The 20360-nt window shown below is 39.0% G+C and overlaps 1 protein-coding gene across 8 annotated transcripts in view; it reads left to right on the plus strand.

The window, feature by feature from the left end:
• The window catches only part of LOC122799766 (protocadherin beta-15-like), an 886413-nt gene that overhangs the window by 340996 nt on the left and 525057 nt on the right, over positions 1-20360 (plus strand). Inside the window, exon 1 of one of the 8 annotated variants that reach the window (XM_044069053.1) lies at positions 7518-10016. The exons of the other annotated variants lie outside the window; for them this stretch is intronic. Coding sequence (XP_043924988.1) covers positions 7641-10016 — 2376 coding nt within the window. The 5' untranslated portion in view covers positions 7518-7640. Of the gene's footprint in view, positions 1-7517; positions 10017-20360 lie in introns of those variants that run through there. 8 annotated transcript variants of the gene reach the window in all.

Here is a 20360-nt window from a genome sequence, read left to right on the forward strand (position 1 = left end):
AGACTCTATAATTTCTGGATGTGGTTCATTGACAGTGTGTGGAACTTTGTTTTTGACTCTGCCTTCTGCTCCATTATCATTTATATTTTTTAAATGTTTCCGCCAGTTTTCTAGCTTGTGATGTTTCTTGCTGTTTTTTTTTTTTTGTCTGATTGCTTACCTTTCTTGTGTAAGGTTTCAGAAATGTTTGGTTAAGGAGACTTTGGAAATGAAGTAGAAGGACCCTGTTTTAGTCTCTGTACTGTCAGTGCCTTTAGATAATTTTGTAGAACCTTTCATTAATTCCTGTTCATGATGCTATATCCCCTTTAGACAGGCAAATTTTGGATGTCATGGGAAGCAGCCAGATAAAGACTTTAGCAGTTTGTCTCACTAGGGAGAATTTGTTTGCTAAGGGGCTGTTGCTTAGAAAAGTTGTGCCCACAGAATTAACTTGATTAATAACTTATAATTAACATTAATTTTGAGATGGTACAAATAAAGGAAAACGAACAAAACGACTAAGTAAAGCTGTTTGGAGATATCACCTCTTAGCAGCAGCAGCTACGGCCAGTTCCACTGAGTGGAAAAACTGGGGAGGGTGTTTTTTTCTGGAGTAATGTATTAAATGAGCTGTGGGTGATGTTTAGCAGTCTTGTAATGCTTTGTATGGCAAATGGTCCTAATATGGGGACAATATGAGGCTAATGCATATCTAGTCTGTACAACAAATGACACATCTCCCAAATTAGCTTACTTATTTTATTTCAATGCTGCTGCTGCTGATAATAATAAATATACTATTGCAGCTACCAGAACCTCTCAAACCCCACACACTACAGTTAGTACAGAAGATTAGGGATCTGAGCTGTTAATAAGCTGCTTCCTGTAGTCCTGGGTAAAGGGTTTGATTCTGTCGACCTGCCTTCACCTACTGTATGATACTGAGAGATTCACAAAACCCGACAGTGTTCCTCGATTACCCCTGAAAAGGGGTACTTGTCTCCATTGGGGTGGCCTGATTAACAAATAAATAAATAAAATAAACACCATCTCAGTCCCATCTTTTCTTGCAGCTGGAGCTTTATGAAGGCAGATGGGTTTGTTATTCAGACTAAACATGCTTGTGTCCTTCTCATAAATTAGTAAATTGTTATTTTCCTTCCATTTTTCACATTTTAGTAAAGGCTTCAATCTGTCTGTCTTCACACAGAACAGTCCCTATTTGGACAGTTTTGCCCTGCAAGAAGAAAAGGAAACATAGCAAGGGTCCTTAGACTTTTAGGGCAAAAATATTTTTCTTGTAGGTCATTTAAAACCTAGCCAATTTCCCTGTCAGTTTGAAAAAGCAAACCTTGCACTTTGTGTCTGTGAGGTGAACACCTTAACCATTATACCAACCCCAACCCCTTTAATTGCTGCTTAAAACAATTGTTTTGTTTTGAAAATACCTTAACATCATATGAAGCTATACTAGCATGAAGCAAACTCAAGTTCCATAAAAGTGAGACTTTATTGTGGCAAAAATGTGAAGTATTGTCCTATGCACTGGTTTTACATTATGCCAAATCTCAAATTTCCATTAAAAATTCCACTTTAGGCATATGAAAAGTGCACCTCATCTAAAGCAGGTAGCTGGATTCTTTTGCACTTACAAAACCCTGGAAAATACACTGATGCTTTCTGAGCTACTAAATTAGTGCACACCTTTTATCATTAATAATAATAATAATAATAATAAATCATACCACCATGAATTTCTGTTTACTGATGCTTAGTAAGTAGCAGGTGTTTTACTGCAAATTTAGTCTGAGAAAACAGTTGGCTCTGTTGGTGGGGTGTTAACAAGGCACTTGTAAAATTCTTGATTGCATATTTACCACTCCAGATTTGACCAGGGATGAAAGCATGGCCAGTGATACATTAAGGCAGCTGCAACTACCAAAATTGATTTTTAATAAGGGCATTAGGAAACATAGGTTCTTAGGTTCATAAGTGCACAAGCAAATAAACATCAGAGCCTTTATAAGCCTAATAATTGAATCCAACCAAATTGTGTCCATATGTATTATGGGTGTTTATTAGAAGGGAGTATGTAAGGAAGTTTCTAGAGGTTATGTGGGGGTGGGGGTATGTTTGTTTGGCCATTGCTGTCTACCTCTGTCTATCAGAGACATGGGGCCAGTCCCGGAGTGAATTTCCGATTTCCCATCCATTGGTCCAGATTATGCTTAAATAGGATTAGGGATGGACTCTACTTCACTTGAATGGGGAACATTTTCCAGAGCATGGGGGTCCACTGAGACATATATCTGTCTTGCCAACGTGTCTTATTTACGTCACAAAGAGAATTTAAATCCTTGCATCTAGTGGTAATGATGCTGTTTGTTTTGTGAATGTGCAAAAGGTCCATCAGAGCTGGATCTGAGGATGCCTTGCATGCTAGGCATTGATTGCCCCTCAACAACCTGTAGGAGACAAAGTAAAGAACAAAGTCTTTAAGGTGATTGTATAGGGCAATGTGTTTATACTCTGGATGCTCCTGGTAAAGAACCCTTATGGGCAGTTCAGCTGTTGCATATATCTGGTCAGGTACATGCCAAATGGGGCATTATACTCAATAATAGTTTTGATAAGGGCTGAATAAAGTTGAACTATGACTTCCTTGGACCTGGATTCCACGCCCTTTCTTATAAGTTGGGTGACATAGAATGATTTTTTTACTACCTTGTCCACATGTTGATTAAAGACCATATGTTCCCAGATTCCTGATTACCAGGTCAACTCTTAAAGTGGTTTTATCAATGGAGTAATTAGCCTGGGTAGCAGTTTTCCCAAAAGGCACTATAATGCATTTCTTAGCATTGAGTTTTAATCTGTGACTTTGGCACCAGTCATTTGTCCATGTTAAACCCTCTTGTAAGATGTTTGTGTCATGGCGGGGAGTCTGTGATAGCTCCCAATTTTCAGTCATTTGCAAACTTAGTCAGCCAAAGGCCCTTGACATTACCTCTGAGAAGAAGATGCTAAATAGGAGTGGTCCCGGCACAGAGCTCTGAGGTACCCCAGACTCTTCATGCAGGTGGTCTCACCAGTCCTGACTTTATGGGTCCTGTCTGTGAGCCAGCTACAATCCAATGAGTTATGCAAGGGGCTATGTTCATTTTGATGAGTTTGTCAACTATAACTGAATGGGGTATTGCTTTGACTGCCTTAGCAAGGTCCAGGTAGGCAGTATGCACTGTTTTCCCAATGTCCATTGCCTTGGATACCTTCTCAAAGAAGTCCACCAGGTGTAATAGGCATGATCTTCATTTGACAAAGCCAAACTGGATTGAATCCAGTGTTTTTTTTGATCATTTCTATGATAATCCAGTCCATGGCTTTGTATATTACACTAGTCAGACTAATAGGTCTGTAGTTTCTGCCCTTGGTTGATGGCCCACCCTTGTGAAGAGGGATGACTGTTGCATCCTCTATTCTCATGGTATGAAGCCTGTTCTGATGCTATAGTTGAAAGGGGACTCAGGTGATCCTGATAGGTCATGTTTCAAGCTATTTAGGAGGCATTCTGGGAGATTGTCTGGGCCTACTGAGGCTGTAGTTTTTGCCTTACTGAGTACCACTTGGACCTGAGCACTGTTAATAGTTGGGGGGGGGGGGTTATGCTAGTAGGCATTTCTTGATGGAGGTATGGGGAGTGGCAGATAAAGTTTGAGCTGAGTTTGTCACCCAACAAATTCACAACATCACTGTGCTCAGTGTAGGTGGCATCATTGACCACCAGTTCAGCAAACTGATGTGTCTTGCTTTTGACATTTCAGACATAGCTGGAGAAGACCTTGTGGTTGTCTTTAACTTTTATGGCTTTCTTGGCCTCATAATTGACCTTATTTGACTTAATTAGTCCTCTTAGTTTTATGTTTAGCTTAATTAAAGAGCTGCTATCATTATGGGAGTTGTTTTTCCTGATTTTCCTTTTGTTATATGTCCTGTTATGGTTAGGATTTCACTGGTGTGGTTTGTTTTTAGAGTTTGTCTTGGGCTTACTTCTAAAACATACATCAACCTCTAAACAGTCTTTACATGGCTGTACAGGGTCTCTGTGAACAATTCTGCATAGGTTGGTGAGAACTTAGGGTTGGGGGCACTGGATTTAGACAAAGTATCACTTAATAGGATGTAGTTTGCTTTGGAATAGTTCCTAGCTGTTAACACGGTTTGTTGGAGTTACTGAGTTTATTTTTATTTTGAGGAGATAGGTTTGTGGTGCAACCTCATTAGTGAGGACATGACACTTGGGGGATGCAGGCTCTCCCTTATTAGTGAGTACCAGGTCTAGTATGTTGGAAACTCTGCTGGCTGTTCACACTATCTGTTCAAGAGAATTTGTCTTAATAAAGTTCAGGAATCATTGTCCTTGTGAATATGAGGTAGTGTATGTTTCCCAGTCTATAGAGGGGTAGTTAAAGTCCCCCATAAATAGGGTATTTGATTTAACTGTGAGTGTCTGCAGTCGATCTAGGTACAAGCTATGGGATTCTAAGGACATGGAGGGTGACCCATAATTTGCTAGGATATGGTGTGGGACTTTGTTGACAGTGAATTGTATTTGGATAAATTCCAATGCATCATTCTGTTCAACTGATGTAGAATTATGCTTTTTGTTAATATAGACTGAGACTCTGCTACTCTTTGTCCCTTTCTGTGCAACTGATGCTCTAAATGTATGGAAAGCACTGAAGCCTTGCACAGCTGGAGTACTTTCTGCAGATTTAAACCATTGTCTTGGTAATGGCATGGATGTCTAAATTTTCCAGAGTAAGGAAAGCTTGTAGGGTGTGGAGTTCCTTATTTAGGCCCCTAGCATTAAGCAGTTACACCTTTAGGTTTTTTGGGGTTTTATTTGCTATGTCGATAGGTTTGTGAATTTGTCATTGTCTAAAAATTACTCTAAGGGTGTGGATAAAGTCTTAGCCAATATTCAGAAGCCTAGAAGAGACAGGTGCAGACCATCCTTTGCAAAGCAACTTGGTTTGTTAACTATGTCCCCCCCTCATGCTGACAGATATTGAAGAAAATAATGTATTTCGGCTTTTCCTGGTTAGAGGTCACCACAGTGGAACTGTGGTCCGCTAATGATTGGCAGTGGATTTTTACTGTGCTGAGTTGCCAGCCCAACGCCCAACCTTCAAAGAAGGCACACCCATTTACGCACTCACCTACCTGCATGTCTTTAAACATCACAAGGCTGCAGAGAGAACATGCAGACTCCACACAGAAGGCGCTCCAGCTGAGAATCGAATGGGAGAACATCTTGCTGTGAGGTGACAATGCATATTGAATAGCCCTGGAAATACACCAGAAACTAAGCCAATTATTGAAATCAATCATCTTTTGTTCCTGCGGCATTATCCTTGGTGAAGTTAGAATGCTGCTGGACAATATCTATTTTTATATTATCCAGAGAAGTACACCTCTGGTCATTAATAGTCACATAGACTGTAAGGAATCATACTGCTACCTGTAGTGTAGAGACCTGAGTGCCAGAGTAACTCGTGGGATCCTGACTCCAGATAAGCAACTAATTGTTATCTTCTTGCTAAGCATAGCTCTCAACCTTCCATCTCTGAAATGATAAACACTAATCCTCATAATGTGGAACAAATGGGCAAAATGTGGAACACATAGGTTCATAGGGTCATAGGGGGGTACTAGGCTCTCTGCCTGAAGGCATTTATAACCCTAGCCAGAATGTGTTGGCTTTCGCCATCCCCTTAGATTAGCTCCCTGTGCTTCTGTCCAGCAGAGCCACTGAAGTGATCCCCGAGGTAAACTTTCTATTTTCCATCCATTCATCAAGGTTAGCGAGGAGCTGTGCCTAATGTAGATTGGGATCTTGTTCCAAAGCATGGAAAGTCTCTGGGACAGGAATCTATCCATCCAGCACGTCCTATTTATTGTTGTGGTAAAGTTTAGATCCCTAGAGTGTGTGGCTCGAGGGGGTAAGGTTTTCTTTAGTTGGAGCATGTCCATCAATTCTGGCTTGGACACGGCCTTGTATGTCAGGCAGAGATACTGACAGCTTCAGCTAGGAAGATCATACAATGACTGAAATATGCTGGTTTTACTCCTACAAAAGATCTAATAATGAATTAATATGATTCTTTTCTATTTACCATGGATATCAGTTAAAAAAAATTCTAACAATGAATGTGGGACAGAGCCTTTCAATGTGGAAATTTGAGGAACATGAACTTTTTAAGACCTCAAATGAGGTACGTTCCTCATAATGAGGTACTCTTGAAAGGTAAGTTGCTGAGTCTGGTGAGTGGGGCATCTTTGTGTAGTACAAAGGAGTCCCCTGTAACAAGAGTTCTAGGTAATGTAGTTGCTTGCCTTGTGGCCTTTGATCTTGGGGCTTCATTGATTGTAGGTGTATATGCTGTGGTTGATGTTGCTTTTGGTGAGTATTAGCTGTTAGCATTGTCGGTTATAGGTTTTGGAGGTCTTTGCATTTCCACAAAAATATATGGTTGAATTGTAAAATAGTAATAAACAACATCTCCAAACAGGAGTTCCGTCTTAAACTCTTTGATTTTGCTGAGTGCAGAAAGTAGCCTTTTATTTTAATGTACAGAAAAATAAATAATTTTGTTTTCAAGTGAGAAATACAGACAAACACGGTGACTATGACGATTTGTACTCACTTTACTTGGCTCTCCTTCCCTACCAATGCTCCGATTCCGGAAACTGGTTGGTTATATTTAGTTATGGGGTGTTGGGGGCGCAAGAAGACCCTTGACAAATTTGACATAATCCTTCGGGAAATAGGGGAGTCAATTTAAGCGCAGTTTATTGAGTCCTAATCATTTGTGACACATTTGCGCGGTCCACTTCGTAACCCTTAACCGTCCATTTCTGAAACGAGGAACACCAGCCCTCATAATGTGGAACAAATGGGCAAAATGTGGAGCACATACTGACAGCTTACTAACAGTTTCCACTAGGAAGTGGAAGGTGGTTAAAACGTGCTGGTCTACTTATAAAAATATATTTTAATGGATTATTTAAAATTATTATTTTTATTTACCAATTGGTATCAGTTAAAAAAAGCTTAAAACTGGATGTTTGACAGAGCCTTTCAATGTGGAACGTGGACGGACATTAACTTGTTAAGAGCCAAATGAGATACGTTCCTTGTACTAAGATACACTTGATAGGTATGGCCCACTCCGTGGTCATATATAGAATTGGTTGTTTAAGTATCCCTGGACTTTGAATCCTGGGTTGTTGGCAATGCAATAAACTGTGTTTATCAAATAAACTTCAGTAATTTTATTTTGTGTACGAGTCCGACTTTAAAGTGTCTTAATTATTACAAAGTCTACAGAGGATCTGAGGGCTAAATTAACATCTTTCATTCAGTTTTAGAACACTTCGTGTCGCTGTTGGCTTATACATGCGCTATTTTTCTAATAAGAGAGGTTTTTTTTATAGGAGGGAACATTTTCTCTGTATTCAATGGGACTCCTTGCGTCTCTGCTTCAGGATAATGGCTGTTATGTAAAACACCCACTAGGTTCATTATTATCTTAGCTGGCAAAGGATCGGCGATTGTCAGTTGGAGGTGGACTTGTTTCGGGGCAGATAACTCCGTAATGGGGCTCCTTGGTGTTTGCGTGTATTTGACTCAGGCAAAGCAAGCTATTTATTTTCTTCTCTTCCTTTTATTTTGCAATAAAACGGACACTACATTACGCTACTCTCTTCAAGAAGAACTGGCAAAAGGGACTGTGGTCTCCAATATCGCAAATGACCTGGGACTGGACCCCAAACTACTGAGCCAAGGCAAGGCGCATATTGCTGGTGAAGACGAAGAGCAGTATTTTCAGATAAATAAAAATACCGGAACGTTATATGTAAACGAACGGATAGACAGAGAGCACATTTGCGGACAGATGACTCCCTGCCTATTGTTCTTCCAGCTTATAGTTGAAAATCCCTTACAGATGCATCATGGAGAGGTAGAAATTTTAGATATAAATGACAACTCCCCTGTTTTTCCCCAAAAGGAGATCGTTATCTCCGTGCCGGAGCAAGCTGTCCCTGGAGCTAAGTTCCTGCTAGAAAGAGCACAAGATTTAGATGTGAGTATCAATGCTGTGCAAAACTATCAGATTAGCTCAAATAATCATTTTCGTTTAGATGTCCAAACCGGGAATGATCAGAGTAAACAGGTCGAGATTGTACTAGTGAGGCAGTTAGATTATGAAAAAACACGCACAATGTTATTACAATTTACTGCAATAGATGGCGGTGAACCTCGGAGAACTGGAACAGCTGTGATCCTAATAAATGTGCTGGACAACAACGATAATCCACCTGTTTTTAATCAATCTGTTTACAAAGTGAAGCTTTTTGAACAGAATGAAGTAAATTATGTGGCACTTAGAGTGACCGCCACAGACCTGGATGATGGACCTAATGGTGACATCACTTATGCATTTTCTCATTTTTCAGATGTAATGGGTCGTATTTTCAAGGTAAATAACAAAACTGGGGAAATAATTGTAGCCGAACCACTGGATTTTGAAGATGTAAACATTTATCAGATGGAAGTGGAAGCCAGAGATGGCGGTGGTTTGACATCATTTTGTAAAGTCATAATTGAAATTGCCGATGTAAATGACAATCCACCAGAGATAATCCTAAAGTCACTTAAAACTTCAGTACCAGAGAATTGTTTGCCCCAAACAGTTGTCGCTCTCTTAAATGTCAAAGATCGAGATGGTGGAGGTAATGGAGACATTCGATGCTCCATCAAAGGCCATCAACCTTTCAAAGTAACCTCATCTGTCAAGAACTTTTATCATTTAGTAACAAACGGGAAGCTTGACCGTGAGAGAGAACCAGAGTACAATATTACCATCACTGCAATTGATGATGGGTCTCCATCACTATCTTCTACAGCAGTTATACATTTACAGATTGCTGACATTAATGATAACTCTCCAGTCTTCAGTAAAGCATCGTACATCATGCATATAATAGAGAATAACAACCCGGGTGCTCTTATTGGATCAGTTATGGCAACTGATATGGATACTTCTGAAAACGCTCAGGTGTTTTATTCTGTTACTGAAGAAATTGTTAATGGTTTCCCTTTATCTCATTTTGTTACCATTAATTCAGATAGTGGGAATATATACGGAGTGAAATCTTTTGATTATGAGCAGTTGAAAGAATTTGCATTTGTGGTTCAAGCTCGGGATTCTGGTACTCCCACATTAAGCAGTAATGCTACTATAAAGTTATATATTATAGATCAGAACGATAACAGCCCTACTCTGCTACACCCCTCCCCAAATGACAGTTCCTTTTCAGCAGAGATTGTCCCTAAGAATGCAGAAGCTGGATATGTTGTTAGCAAAGTCATTGCTGTTGATGCAGATTCTGGACAAAACGCCTGGCTCTCCTTTCACCTTCTGAAGTCTTCAGATCCAAGTCTTTTTTCAGTGGGGGTTCACACAGGAGAAATAACAACAGTTCGGGGAATTACAGAAAAAGATAGTAATCGACACACATTGATAGTAATTGTCAAAGACAATGGACGACCCTCCCTTTCAACAACAGCAACAGTGAAAGTTGTAGTAGCAGAAAACTTGTCTGGAAGCCATTTGGAAATTGTAGAAGAGGATAGCACAGACATATTTGATTCACAATTAACCATTTATTTAATCATTTCATTAGCTGTTGTGACTTTTTTGTTCCTGACATCAGTAATGATGTTACTGATATTTAAAATTTGCAGAATCAAGAAATCAAAACATCCCAGTGTCTTAGATGACAATCTGCGTAGCTCAAACATTATTAGTTTCAGAACAAGCTATTTGGATTCACTTGCTAGAGGAACTATTCAACAGGGTTACCTGCAGGAAGTCCATCCCCACAATCCAGCTAAGGCAAACTCTTCTACAGTAAAGGAACAAGTCACCCCTCATGAGCTGCTGATTGATTTTAATCATAAGAATGAGGTAAGAAAGACTCGTCTTCAAGTATATTCTTCAGATGTTATAGTTTAGAGAAATAATGTAAAGTAGTATTAAAGTAGTGTACTATGACAAGTGACTTTGCCTTTCTTGACTCAAATAATGTTAGGAACAGGACATTTCAGTGCACAGCATATGTACGTTTGCAGCTGAACAGTTGCAAGTATTGCAAAACTGCAGCATTCCTTTAGTATTGTGATGCATTTTATAAAGTATGACATATAAATAATCTTGCAGAGTAATTTCGTCTTTATTGAAATCTTGTTCTATTCTATTAACAGCACTAGTATTCACTTTGACAAAACTCTAGCCACCCGATTACGGAACAAAATTTATTTAAGTTAATTTCTTGGAAGCTTTGTTATCCACACAATGTCCAGAACTGTCTAAAATAAGATTTTCAGCATGTAGCTATATAAAATATGCTTCTGTGGTAGAATGCACATCTTAAAATTACAATTTTATGGTTATAAATGTCATTAGTTGATAATAATGTGCCTCTTTCCTCTGGGTATAGGGGCAACATTTCAAAGTTTGAGTACAGTTTTAAATGACAAGTGGGAGGTGGGTGCAGCAAAATTAGGTTTGAGTACAAAATATACATTTCTGGATACATCCCTGTTTCAGAATAGCATGTGAAAATATAATAGCAATAATCCCTAAACATCTAGAATACGTCCACACCTGATTTTGAAAATGAAAAGTAGTATTTGCATAAGCTTAACAATTAGTCCTAGCACAGTTATTTCTCATTTAGCAGTATTGGTAACTCAGCCCTTGATCTCTGCTCAGCCAATAAGTCTGGAGGATCAAAAATTATGATTTGCATTCCCAGTTCAGGTATATGGGTTACATTCCAGGTCCAGCATTATACACCAGAAGTGTGTGTGTGTGTGTGTGTGTGTGTGTGTGTGTGTGTGTGTGTGTGTGTGTGTGTGTGTGTGTGTGTGTGTGCGTGTGTGTGTGTGTGTGTCTACGTCTCTCTGTGGGGGGGGGGCTTAGGGGCTGTGTGCTCAGTGTGACAACTTTTCAGGTGTGGCCTTCACATGAGATTGTTGAACCAAAATTCTGGCTTTCTATTCTGGGGGATGTACAAGTTAATAGGACTCTTGTAAGATGTAATATTTATATTGACAGTAAAACATGAATCCAGTTTAACAGAAATAACTCCACTAGCAATAGCCATTTATAGAAAATGCATTGCTAAAATACTTTATCAGTATATATTCAACATAATAAATAGTTAGCTAATCTTGAGATTGAGAGTTGCTAGACAAACATATTATTAAAAAATAATGTGTTATTCTGTAAACTCTGTGGATGCTTACAACTAAGCAAGATACATTTTATATTGCATTTTCTCATATGGCATTAGCCATATTATGTGAATGTATTGTCTCTAAGTTTATCACATTATATGAATGCACTGTCCTTGTCAACCTGCTGTGGCATGTCTCTGCAAGAGAAAGAGAGCTGGAAGAAGGCTAATTATTCACCCTACCCTTATCAGCCTTTCACTAATTATATATAGGTTAGAAGAACCACATATAGGATCTCTTCCTCTGTACCATTGAGTTAGTGTTTCCTTTATATTTTGATAATGTCTTCTTCTTGATGGCAATGTAGCAATTAAAGCTATACATCACAATTCTGAAAACAATGTGATTGTTTAGCAGCCATGTATGTGTGTATTTATTTTTGTTCTTACTGTTCTTACACTGATTTATTTACTTATATTTTAGTGAATGAGTTATCTGACTAAGTATTGTCCATTTTTAGCAGAGGCTCAGGGAGAAAGATCCATGAATACAAACAAGTATTGTAAATCAAAGAGTTGGTTCTACAGAAAAATAAATCACAAGGAACATAACATGTACGTACAACTACAACAAATACAGTGAAATACATAAAATATGATATGTTGGACACTCCATAAAATTAAAGTAGAAAATTTAGAAACACAAGGATACAGTAGAAAACAAAATTATATTCATAAGCATCCAGAATTCTAGGTAGACCCAGTAAAAACTGAATAACTTCAAAGATAATTATGAAAATATCAGAAATGGGATCCCAGTTAGGATAATAGCCTCTGAATTTATATGAGGAAATGCAGGATATAACCTCCTCCCAAAAGCATCAGGCTTCTCTGGGAAATTGAAGACTATAATTCCCCTTACATCAGTGATTTCATTTTTGGTTTCAAGTGATATGTGTCATTTTTCTTATTTTGATCTAAGTTACTTTAATAGTTTTTTTGTTATAGTGATTGTAATATTTCTTAGCTTTTTTATTTTTCCAGTCAGTTTATTAGCTTTTATGGCATCATCTTCAGGCAATTAAGTAATCCATCCCCATTCTTCCCATTTTTCCTCCTCATCAGTTAGGGTGTCTATTACCTTAGTTGGTTAAAAGTTTCCTTTACTAATTTTAGTATTCAGTTTTATAGCATTTAGCATTTAATGTTTAGTGCTTATGGTTTGGTACTTGTAGAGTGCTCGATTAGTTTTGGTGATTTGGTGATAATCTCAGCCATACTGTATGGGTGTGGCCTCATGATTTCATAAATGTTCAAGATGTGGTGATAAGATCCCACCGTGGACAAACATGGTCTGTGCATCATATGTCTGGGGTGGATCACTTAAGGGCTGAATGCAAAATCTCTAGAAACTTTGGTCACAGAAATTTGCAGTGTAAGAAGAATAAGCTGATTGTCAAAGTTCTATTGCCCACCAAAGAGAAAAAGTAAGAGAAGTAATAAAGGAACAAAAGAAGAAGAGGAAATCAGAGTAGACAAGGCTGAGGGACTCTGAGAGACTTACCTCCCTTAAGGAATCCAGAACTGAAATTTCTCCAGCCATGCCAGTTCAGTCTCTCCTGTTGACCACTCAGACTTTTATTTCAGGAGTTTGTCAGACTAAAGTCTCTGTCATTGCTACACCTGCCCAGGGATAAGACTTAGCAGCTTCTACTCATAGTGAGATTTATCTTGGTGTGTAGAATCTCACTACTCATCAGCAAAAGTTGTGAGCTTGACAAGGTATATGCAGTGCCACTTGGTTTATGTGGATTGGGCCCAGATGATAAGGGCTTTGGTCAAGGCCCAGCTTGAATATGGTGTCCTCTCTTCCCACTCTGTATCTAGGGTAGCTTGAGAAGGACCTACCCCCATTAAACCCAACACCTTTCTATTGGGGCACTTCAACAATCTATTAATAAACTAGCTGATGGTCAGTATAGCCAGCACTTCCTTGACATTATAAATGCTAATTCTCTTTTATAACAAGTTAATCAATCCTACTATGGGTCCCAATATCCTTGATCTAGTCCTCTCAAAAATGTATATTTCTTAGACATCCCCATATGTATCACCCTGCCTTGTTAAATCAGACAATAAATTATTGGCATTTTTCTTTATAACTATTGGTACTTTCTATGTAAATACATTTGTGTTTGGGGACTTCTCAAAAGCAAACATTCTTCAGTTACTTGATGACCTAAATAAATTCCACTGTAATTCTCCAGTTGTTCCATTGTTAAAGATGTTGCCTGTGACTCTGACACCTACTACCACTTAAATAGTTGTATTGATAAAGCAATCCATATCCACACCAAATATAATGAGAAATTTAAAAACAAACCACTGCAATAGAATACTTTTATAAATGCCCTATGTAACAAGAGAAAGAGACTGCTTAATACTTATAAGAGGTCTTATTCTACCTACCTTAAGAGAATTCTTAAGCACACTAGTAAAGAGTTTAAAGGAACCATTAGGAAGCTTAAAGCTGAGTATGCACTTACAAATACACACTAAAGCAAAAAATAACTACAAATCTTTCATTAACTATGTAAAAAAATTGAACAACGAAAACCCAGCAATGTTCAGAGTTTATCCAAAATAATATTGTACATCCTGACCAAAGGAATTAGCTAATATCCTAGATGACAAATTTAGTGCAAATTTTACTCAACCTACAGTTATACCCAACAGGTTCCGCAATCCCAGTTGCCCGTTTAATTACTATGGAGCAAGTTCTCTCAGCCCTGTCAAAAACTAAGAATACCTCATCCAAGGGTCCTGATAGTATACCAAGTTGCCTGATTATCAGTGCCAAATATGGCCTATTTGACCCCCTACTTAATTTGTGTAATCTAAGCTTCTCTACTCGTTACATTCCTGAAGCCTGGAAAACAGTCATTGTAGTGCCACTAAAAAATGGCAGCTCAGCCATGGACTCTGATAACTGTCGACCTTTTAATCTTACTAGCCTTTTAAGTAAAGCTATAGAGCATATTAGCTCAGACCTCATTAAACTGGACATTGAAAATCTCTTAACCCTGGATCCTCACCAGTTTGGCTTTGTCAAAGGAAAGTCCTGCCTCTTTAACCATATTAATTTCTTTATAGAAGTAATTAAAGCAATGGAAAGTGGATATGTAGTACATATAGCACATCTGAATCTAGTCAAGGCTTTTAAAACTATTCCCCATGCAGGTATTATTGATAGAGTTGTAAATCTGAAAATCCTTATTTTATACCATGGATAGCTAACTGGCTGTCTGACAGAACCCATGTAGTTAGAGTTGCAGATGACACTTCTTAAAGCAAAAAAAATTACCAGTCATGTAACACAGAGCTCAGTGTTGCTCTGTGTCCTATATAGCAATTTCAAACATTCAGGTCAAAACTGCAGCCTGATGGTTATTTAAATTTGCAGGCAAATGTAAACTGGATGTATCTTCCACTGACTCACATTTGTTCCATCATGGGTTTGATGAAGTTAAAAACTGGTGCAAGGACAGTGGGCTCAAATTAAATGTAAAAAATGTAACATAAGTCATTTTGTTTGGGATTATCATAATGGTTAAGACATTTACCTCAAAGACACAAGATACAGAGTTTCATTCTCACATTTGGTCCACCCATCCATCCACCCATCCTTAATCCCTTTTCCCATTTTGCATATGGGGTCGGGGTGTCACTTCAGCAGTGACAGTCATCTTGAGCCAAGGTTTACACTGCTGGGTGGCTATCCCTGCCACTATATCTCACTCGTACCACTCACTTGCACACACACTCACACCTATGGCCAATTTAGAGTGTCCAGTCCACCTACTGCATGTCTTTGGAATGTGGGAGAAAACCAGAGCACCTGGAGGAAACCCACATGGCTGCAGGGAGGGCATGCAGACTCCACACAGAAGCCACCCCAGCCGAGAATCAAACTGGAAAACCTCTTGCTGTGAGGTGACAATACTAATCGCTGCACCACTGTGACCACCCTATTTCTCACATTTGGTCTCACGTTTGGTCACTGTCTAGTTATTGTCTAGGCATGTAGAGTGTGCAGACCAATTGCCTAATATTTACCTATTTACCAGTAAAATATTTTTACATACTACATTTGTGACATGCTTCTCTAATCAGACACTGTCATAAGGGATCTGGGCACTCTTGAAGAAAATTCCTTATCACTTGACCATCATGTTTCTACAGAACTTTCTATCTGTGTCATCTAATTTCCAAGATTATCTTCCCTAGATCCAAAGACATCTTAATTCTCCTTTACTCGTGTCTTACTATTTATTTTACAGTTGTTGACTGGGATAGTCCGACTGGATATATGTCCATTTTCAGCAGAGGCCCGGGGAGAAAAGCTCCAAGATAATAATACACGTTGAACATTTAGTAAATGCTAGTTTCAAGCAGATTACAGTCATAAGCAATATCAGCATTTAGCACATATAGTACTAACTTATTATAAAACACTTTATAAAACATAACATTATTTTCAAAGTTATATATACATAACATTACATTCAGGTTTAAGACACATTGAGCAGCAGTTATATAACTGACCCTTCCTGAAATGGTGCGCTAGAAAAAAGTTAGAGGTAGTTGAAGGTAAGGCATCTAAGTAATAAAGAGATACTAGACCCATTATTAAATATTATACACTTTTTGGCAGGTATTTGTCTAAACATATCACTCAACATGAAAGACCTCAAAGATAAATAACTAAAAAGATTAATGACCCCTAAAATCATAGTTTTCAGGACAGACTAGGAGCTCTCCCTCTTTACTCACTCTCTTATAGACTGCTATATGAAGATCTGTGTCTAGCCTTTTAAACCATGAAACATCCAACCCTCTTTGACCTCTGATTTCTTCACAGAACAAATGGTACCTCAAATGCTGGTAAATGGAATTAAACCATCATCAACAGATAAAAAAACACATTGGCATGATAGATTCATATCCCGACATATCATTCACTTCTGGAACAAACATCCATGCCAATTACCTGAGTAATTGGTTGGGCAGCCTTAAATGTTCCCTTGTTTTATCTTTTCTTACTCTCCTTGGTGCTGGAGAGAACTTTTAAATTGAAAGAGGTTGGCTAGGCTTGTAATAATCTGCAGACAGATTGCCTATTACTTACTTATGAACCTTTTACTTCATAGGTTCTTTTCCTGAGACTGTTTCAGAATCCAGGTCCTATTTTGACACATGAAGTATCAGAAATGAGGATGATCTCCATTCTATCCATGTTTTCTCCAATGGCTCTTTCCCCATTGGCACTAATCCAGTTAGTAGCAGCAGTTTTGACACTCCTTCATTGTTGAGATCCTTTAGATATGAAAGCATCAAAATTGATGTCTTGGCCCTATTGTCAGAACCGGTAGCTTTGAAGCTGTTCCTGGTGGTGTTTTCATCAGCATTAAGCCCTTCAGTGCTTATGCCATCCTTGATGCTGACGATGACTTTGATAGTTGGCATTTCAGACACACAGGCTCAGTACCCTCTGTGTATGGATTGGTATCAGTCTTCATGCCAACAACTTCCATACTGACTTGGAGAAGGTTTCAAAGTAATCTCCTAGGGTGATAGAAATTGGAGAGGTAGCTTCTAGTTCTGATCTACCCTGTGATAAGTTTCATTTTGGAGCCTCTGGCCCATCATCCATTTCTTTGCAAAAGTAGGTACCAAAAGACCCATGAAGATTTTACCTGTCATGTAAGGTATTCACTTCCTATCATTTGGATGAGACCACTCCAAGTGTTCTTAGGAAGAGGAGGTACCTTGACTCTCCAAGAGCATCCATGACCCCAGACACTAAGCTGAATGAAAGGGAAGGCTCCTTGCAATCCCTGCAAAGGACCTCAGATTTCTGAATATCTTGTAATTGATAAAACAGAGGGAGTTCCGGGTTATAGATCCTATTTCTTGAGGAAAAGATCCTACACAAGGCCTTTTGGACCTCCACACATATGTCTTGGGTAGACCCATTTATAGATTGCATGGTAGCCCTGATTGTGGAAATGGCTTGATGAGATCCCAATGTGGTTGATACTATTCCTAGAAAACTATAAAAGATCATCCACTACCCTCCCCCCAGAACAGACCTATTTGCAACAATGCTCCCCTAGAATTTTCCATCATGGCAGCAGCATCCCTCAAATAACAGCCTGCTAAAGAGAGACCCATATAAGGATTCTTGGGCATTGGATCACATGGTGAAGTGTATCTCTGCACTGGGTGCTTTTGCAGTTACTGCACTGAACTACTTGATGCAGATGACATGAAGAAAGATCTTCTTGAAGCGTGAAACTCTTGACATGCCAAAATATTCAGCTTGCAACAACAGAAACACAGATGGCAATGATACAAAGTGTCACTTTACTGTCTACAAGTCTAATACATAATGTGGCAGATGGAGCAGCTGCAGCAACTGGGGCAGGCCATCACTGTAAGGAGACAATCCTGACTCAGATTGTGTAGCTTTTTTTGCAAAAACTGGAAAACTTTAGGGCATCATTTTGCAGTGCCCCTTTTGACAGATCCCATCTTTTTGGACTCAAGCTGAAGAAAAGTTGGTCAGGAGTGAACAAAAGGGTAAAATACTTTCATCTATTGGGGGTGGAGTTCTCTATTCTATAATGATCCTTTTCCAGGAATCAGACGAGTACAAATAATTTATGGTTTCACAAGTCCCAACAGAAATCCTGTGAGCATCAATCTGATAGAACCTCCAACAGCCACTAGTGATTCTGCAATGTATCCTGCCCCATAGGCAGGCATGGACCACTAATTCAGGGTTCTCATAATCCTTCCTCTGGGAATCAGCAACAGCAGCCCGTGAGAATTTGCCTGACTGTCCATCTGTAAAGGCATTAAGAGTCAATTATTCCTAGAGCTAACAGTTTGGCTGGATGTCATGCAAGACAAGTGGATAAGTGATATAATTTTTAGAGGATATAATTTTCAATGATAGCCATATCATTTCTGTTTCCCCCTACCAGATGATCCATCCTAACAGGAAGAAACTGCCAGAACAGAGGCAGGCAACCTTTTAGCAAAAATAGTTATCTAAGATGTTCAAGAATACCAGAGAGGGTCCAGGGTTTATTCCAAATTATTTTAAGTCCACCAAAAGAGTAAGGATATCAGGCTGATACTAGATTTCAGTGGCCTACATTTATATGTGTGTAAAATCAAGTTCTAGGTAGCCATGGTGCAATAAATCCTTCCTTGTGTACATGAGAGAGAGTGGAAGTGCTCTTTAGATCACCAGGGCACCAACTTATACATAAAGACAGCTAAGGCTTCTAGGAAGTTCCTGCACTTCTGGATGGGAGCCAGTTATTACTAATTCATAACTCAGCCATTCAGGCTCTCTGTTAGTCACAGTTTACATGAAACTGCTTGGAATCAGAGTATTCCCATATCTGGGCAACTTTCTCCTCACATACATCACAAGGGAGTTAGTATATGCAAGGGACTACATCAGCTTTGTCTGCCTTTGGGATTATCAGTGAATACTACAAAGCCCCATTTAGAGCTGTTGAAAGCTCCCCCATTCATATCCTGCCACCTAGGCATGGTACTGAAGTTGGTCCAGCTCCCACCAGGAAGGATAACAGCAACACAGTGTACTTTATTTCTGCTTCTTCATCACTTTTCACTACCTGCTGCAATAATTCTTAAAGTACTTGGGGTCCGGATTAATTTGCAAAGTTCCACTTGAGAATATTACAGCAAACTCTTTTTGTACATTATTGTCATCTAGTAGACTCCATTAACCAGACCACTCTATTCTCCAAGGGATGTTAAAAGCATCTGCAGTGGTAGGTACCTATGACCAGCCTAAATAGAGAATGCCAAGCCACAGTCATGATTACCATAGATACCTTTATGGACAGCTCTACCATGGAATGGAGGAGATTGTTCAGGGCAGATGGTCCAGCAAACTTGGTCTCAGCAATTGGCCTTATTGCACATTAACATTCTTGAGATTAGGCAGTTCTAGCATTACAGGCTTGTCAGGATTGCTTTCCCCTGGGTACAATCATAATTTACTCTGACAATATCAGTAGTGTGGTAAATAAACAAGCAAGTGAGAAACCAGATCCTATCCCATTTGCCAGGAGGCTATGAGATTTTGTGAATAGGCAATAGAATTGTAATGCTTTTGTATAACAATGTAAATCCCTGGATAAGCCAACTGACTATGAAAAAAGGCTGAGGATGTGCCTTCTGTTGTTACATAAGTGATCCCTTTGTCTGGCTACAGTGATGATGATATTACATTGCCAGGAGAAGCCTTGCTGTGATCTATTTGCCTCTCCAGTCAACATCATTGGCAGCAAAGTCTTTTTCCTTTTCCCTCCTTAGGGACAAACCTACGGGACTGCCCTAGACCACTACTTGTAAATGGGGGTACTTTATGCCCCCTATTCCCCTGATAATGACATTTCAGCAGAGAGCCAAAATCTGATCTTGTCAGTTTTCATTCTGTCTTCAACATATGGGTTCAGATCCAACCCTTGGGTCCAACTCAGCTATTACTATAGTTTGTGGCCACCAAAAAGCTCCCAAGCTCCTCCCTATCTATAATGCACCAAACCCTAACATACCTCAGATCTCGTTTGCCACTTCACAAATAAGACATGGTCACCGTTTCAGCTCTGAAGTTGTCCTTCAGAGATAAGTTTCTTTGAATTTATTTCATAATTCTAATATTTTCAGATATTTTCTCCCTTTTTCTACTACACTAGTTGTAATTCTTTTTACCATAGTTGGTATTTACCTTTTCCTTCTTTTATATTCTGCATGTTTTGTGTAATCTTTATACCATTATTGGTTTCCGTATCCCTATCTCTCCTTTAAAAAAAGCTGTTTCTTTTCTTCTCTGTAGTTTCTTACAGTGCCAGAATGTCAGAAAAAAAGCCCTTTGGGGTCCAGAAAATGGGAAAAATGTGGGCATGGGTTGTCGTTATCAGATGTGCATTCTCTATGCATATACTGTCTAGGCCCTGGTCACC

This window comes from Protopterus annectens, chromosome 4.part0, assembly GCF_019279795.1.
Source record: "Protopterus annectens isolate FY-2018-M chromosome 4.part0, PAN1.0, whole genome shotgun sequence".
NCBI lineage: Eukaryota > Metazoa > Chordata > Ceratodontiformes > Protopteridae > Protopterus > Protopterus annectens.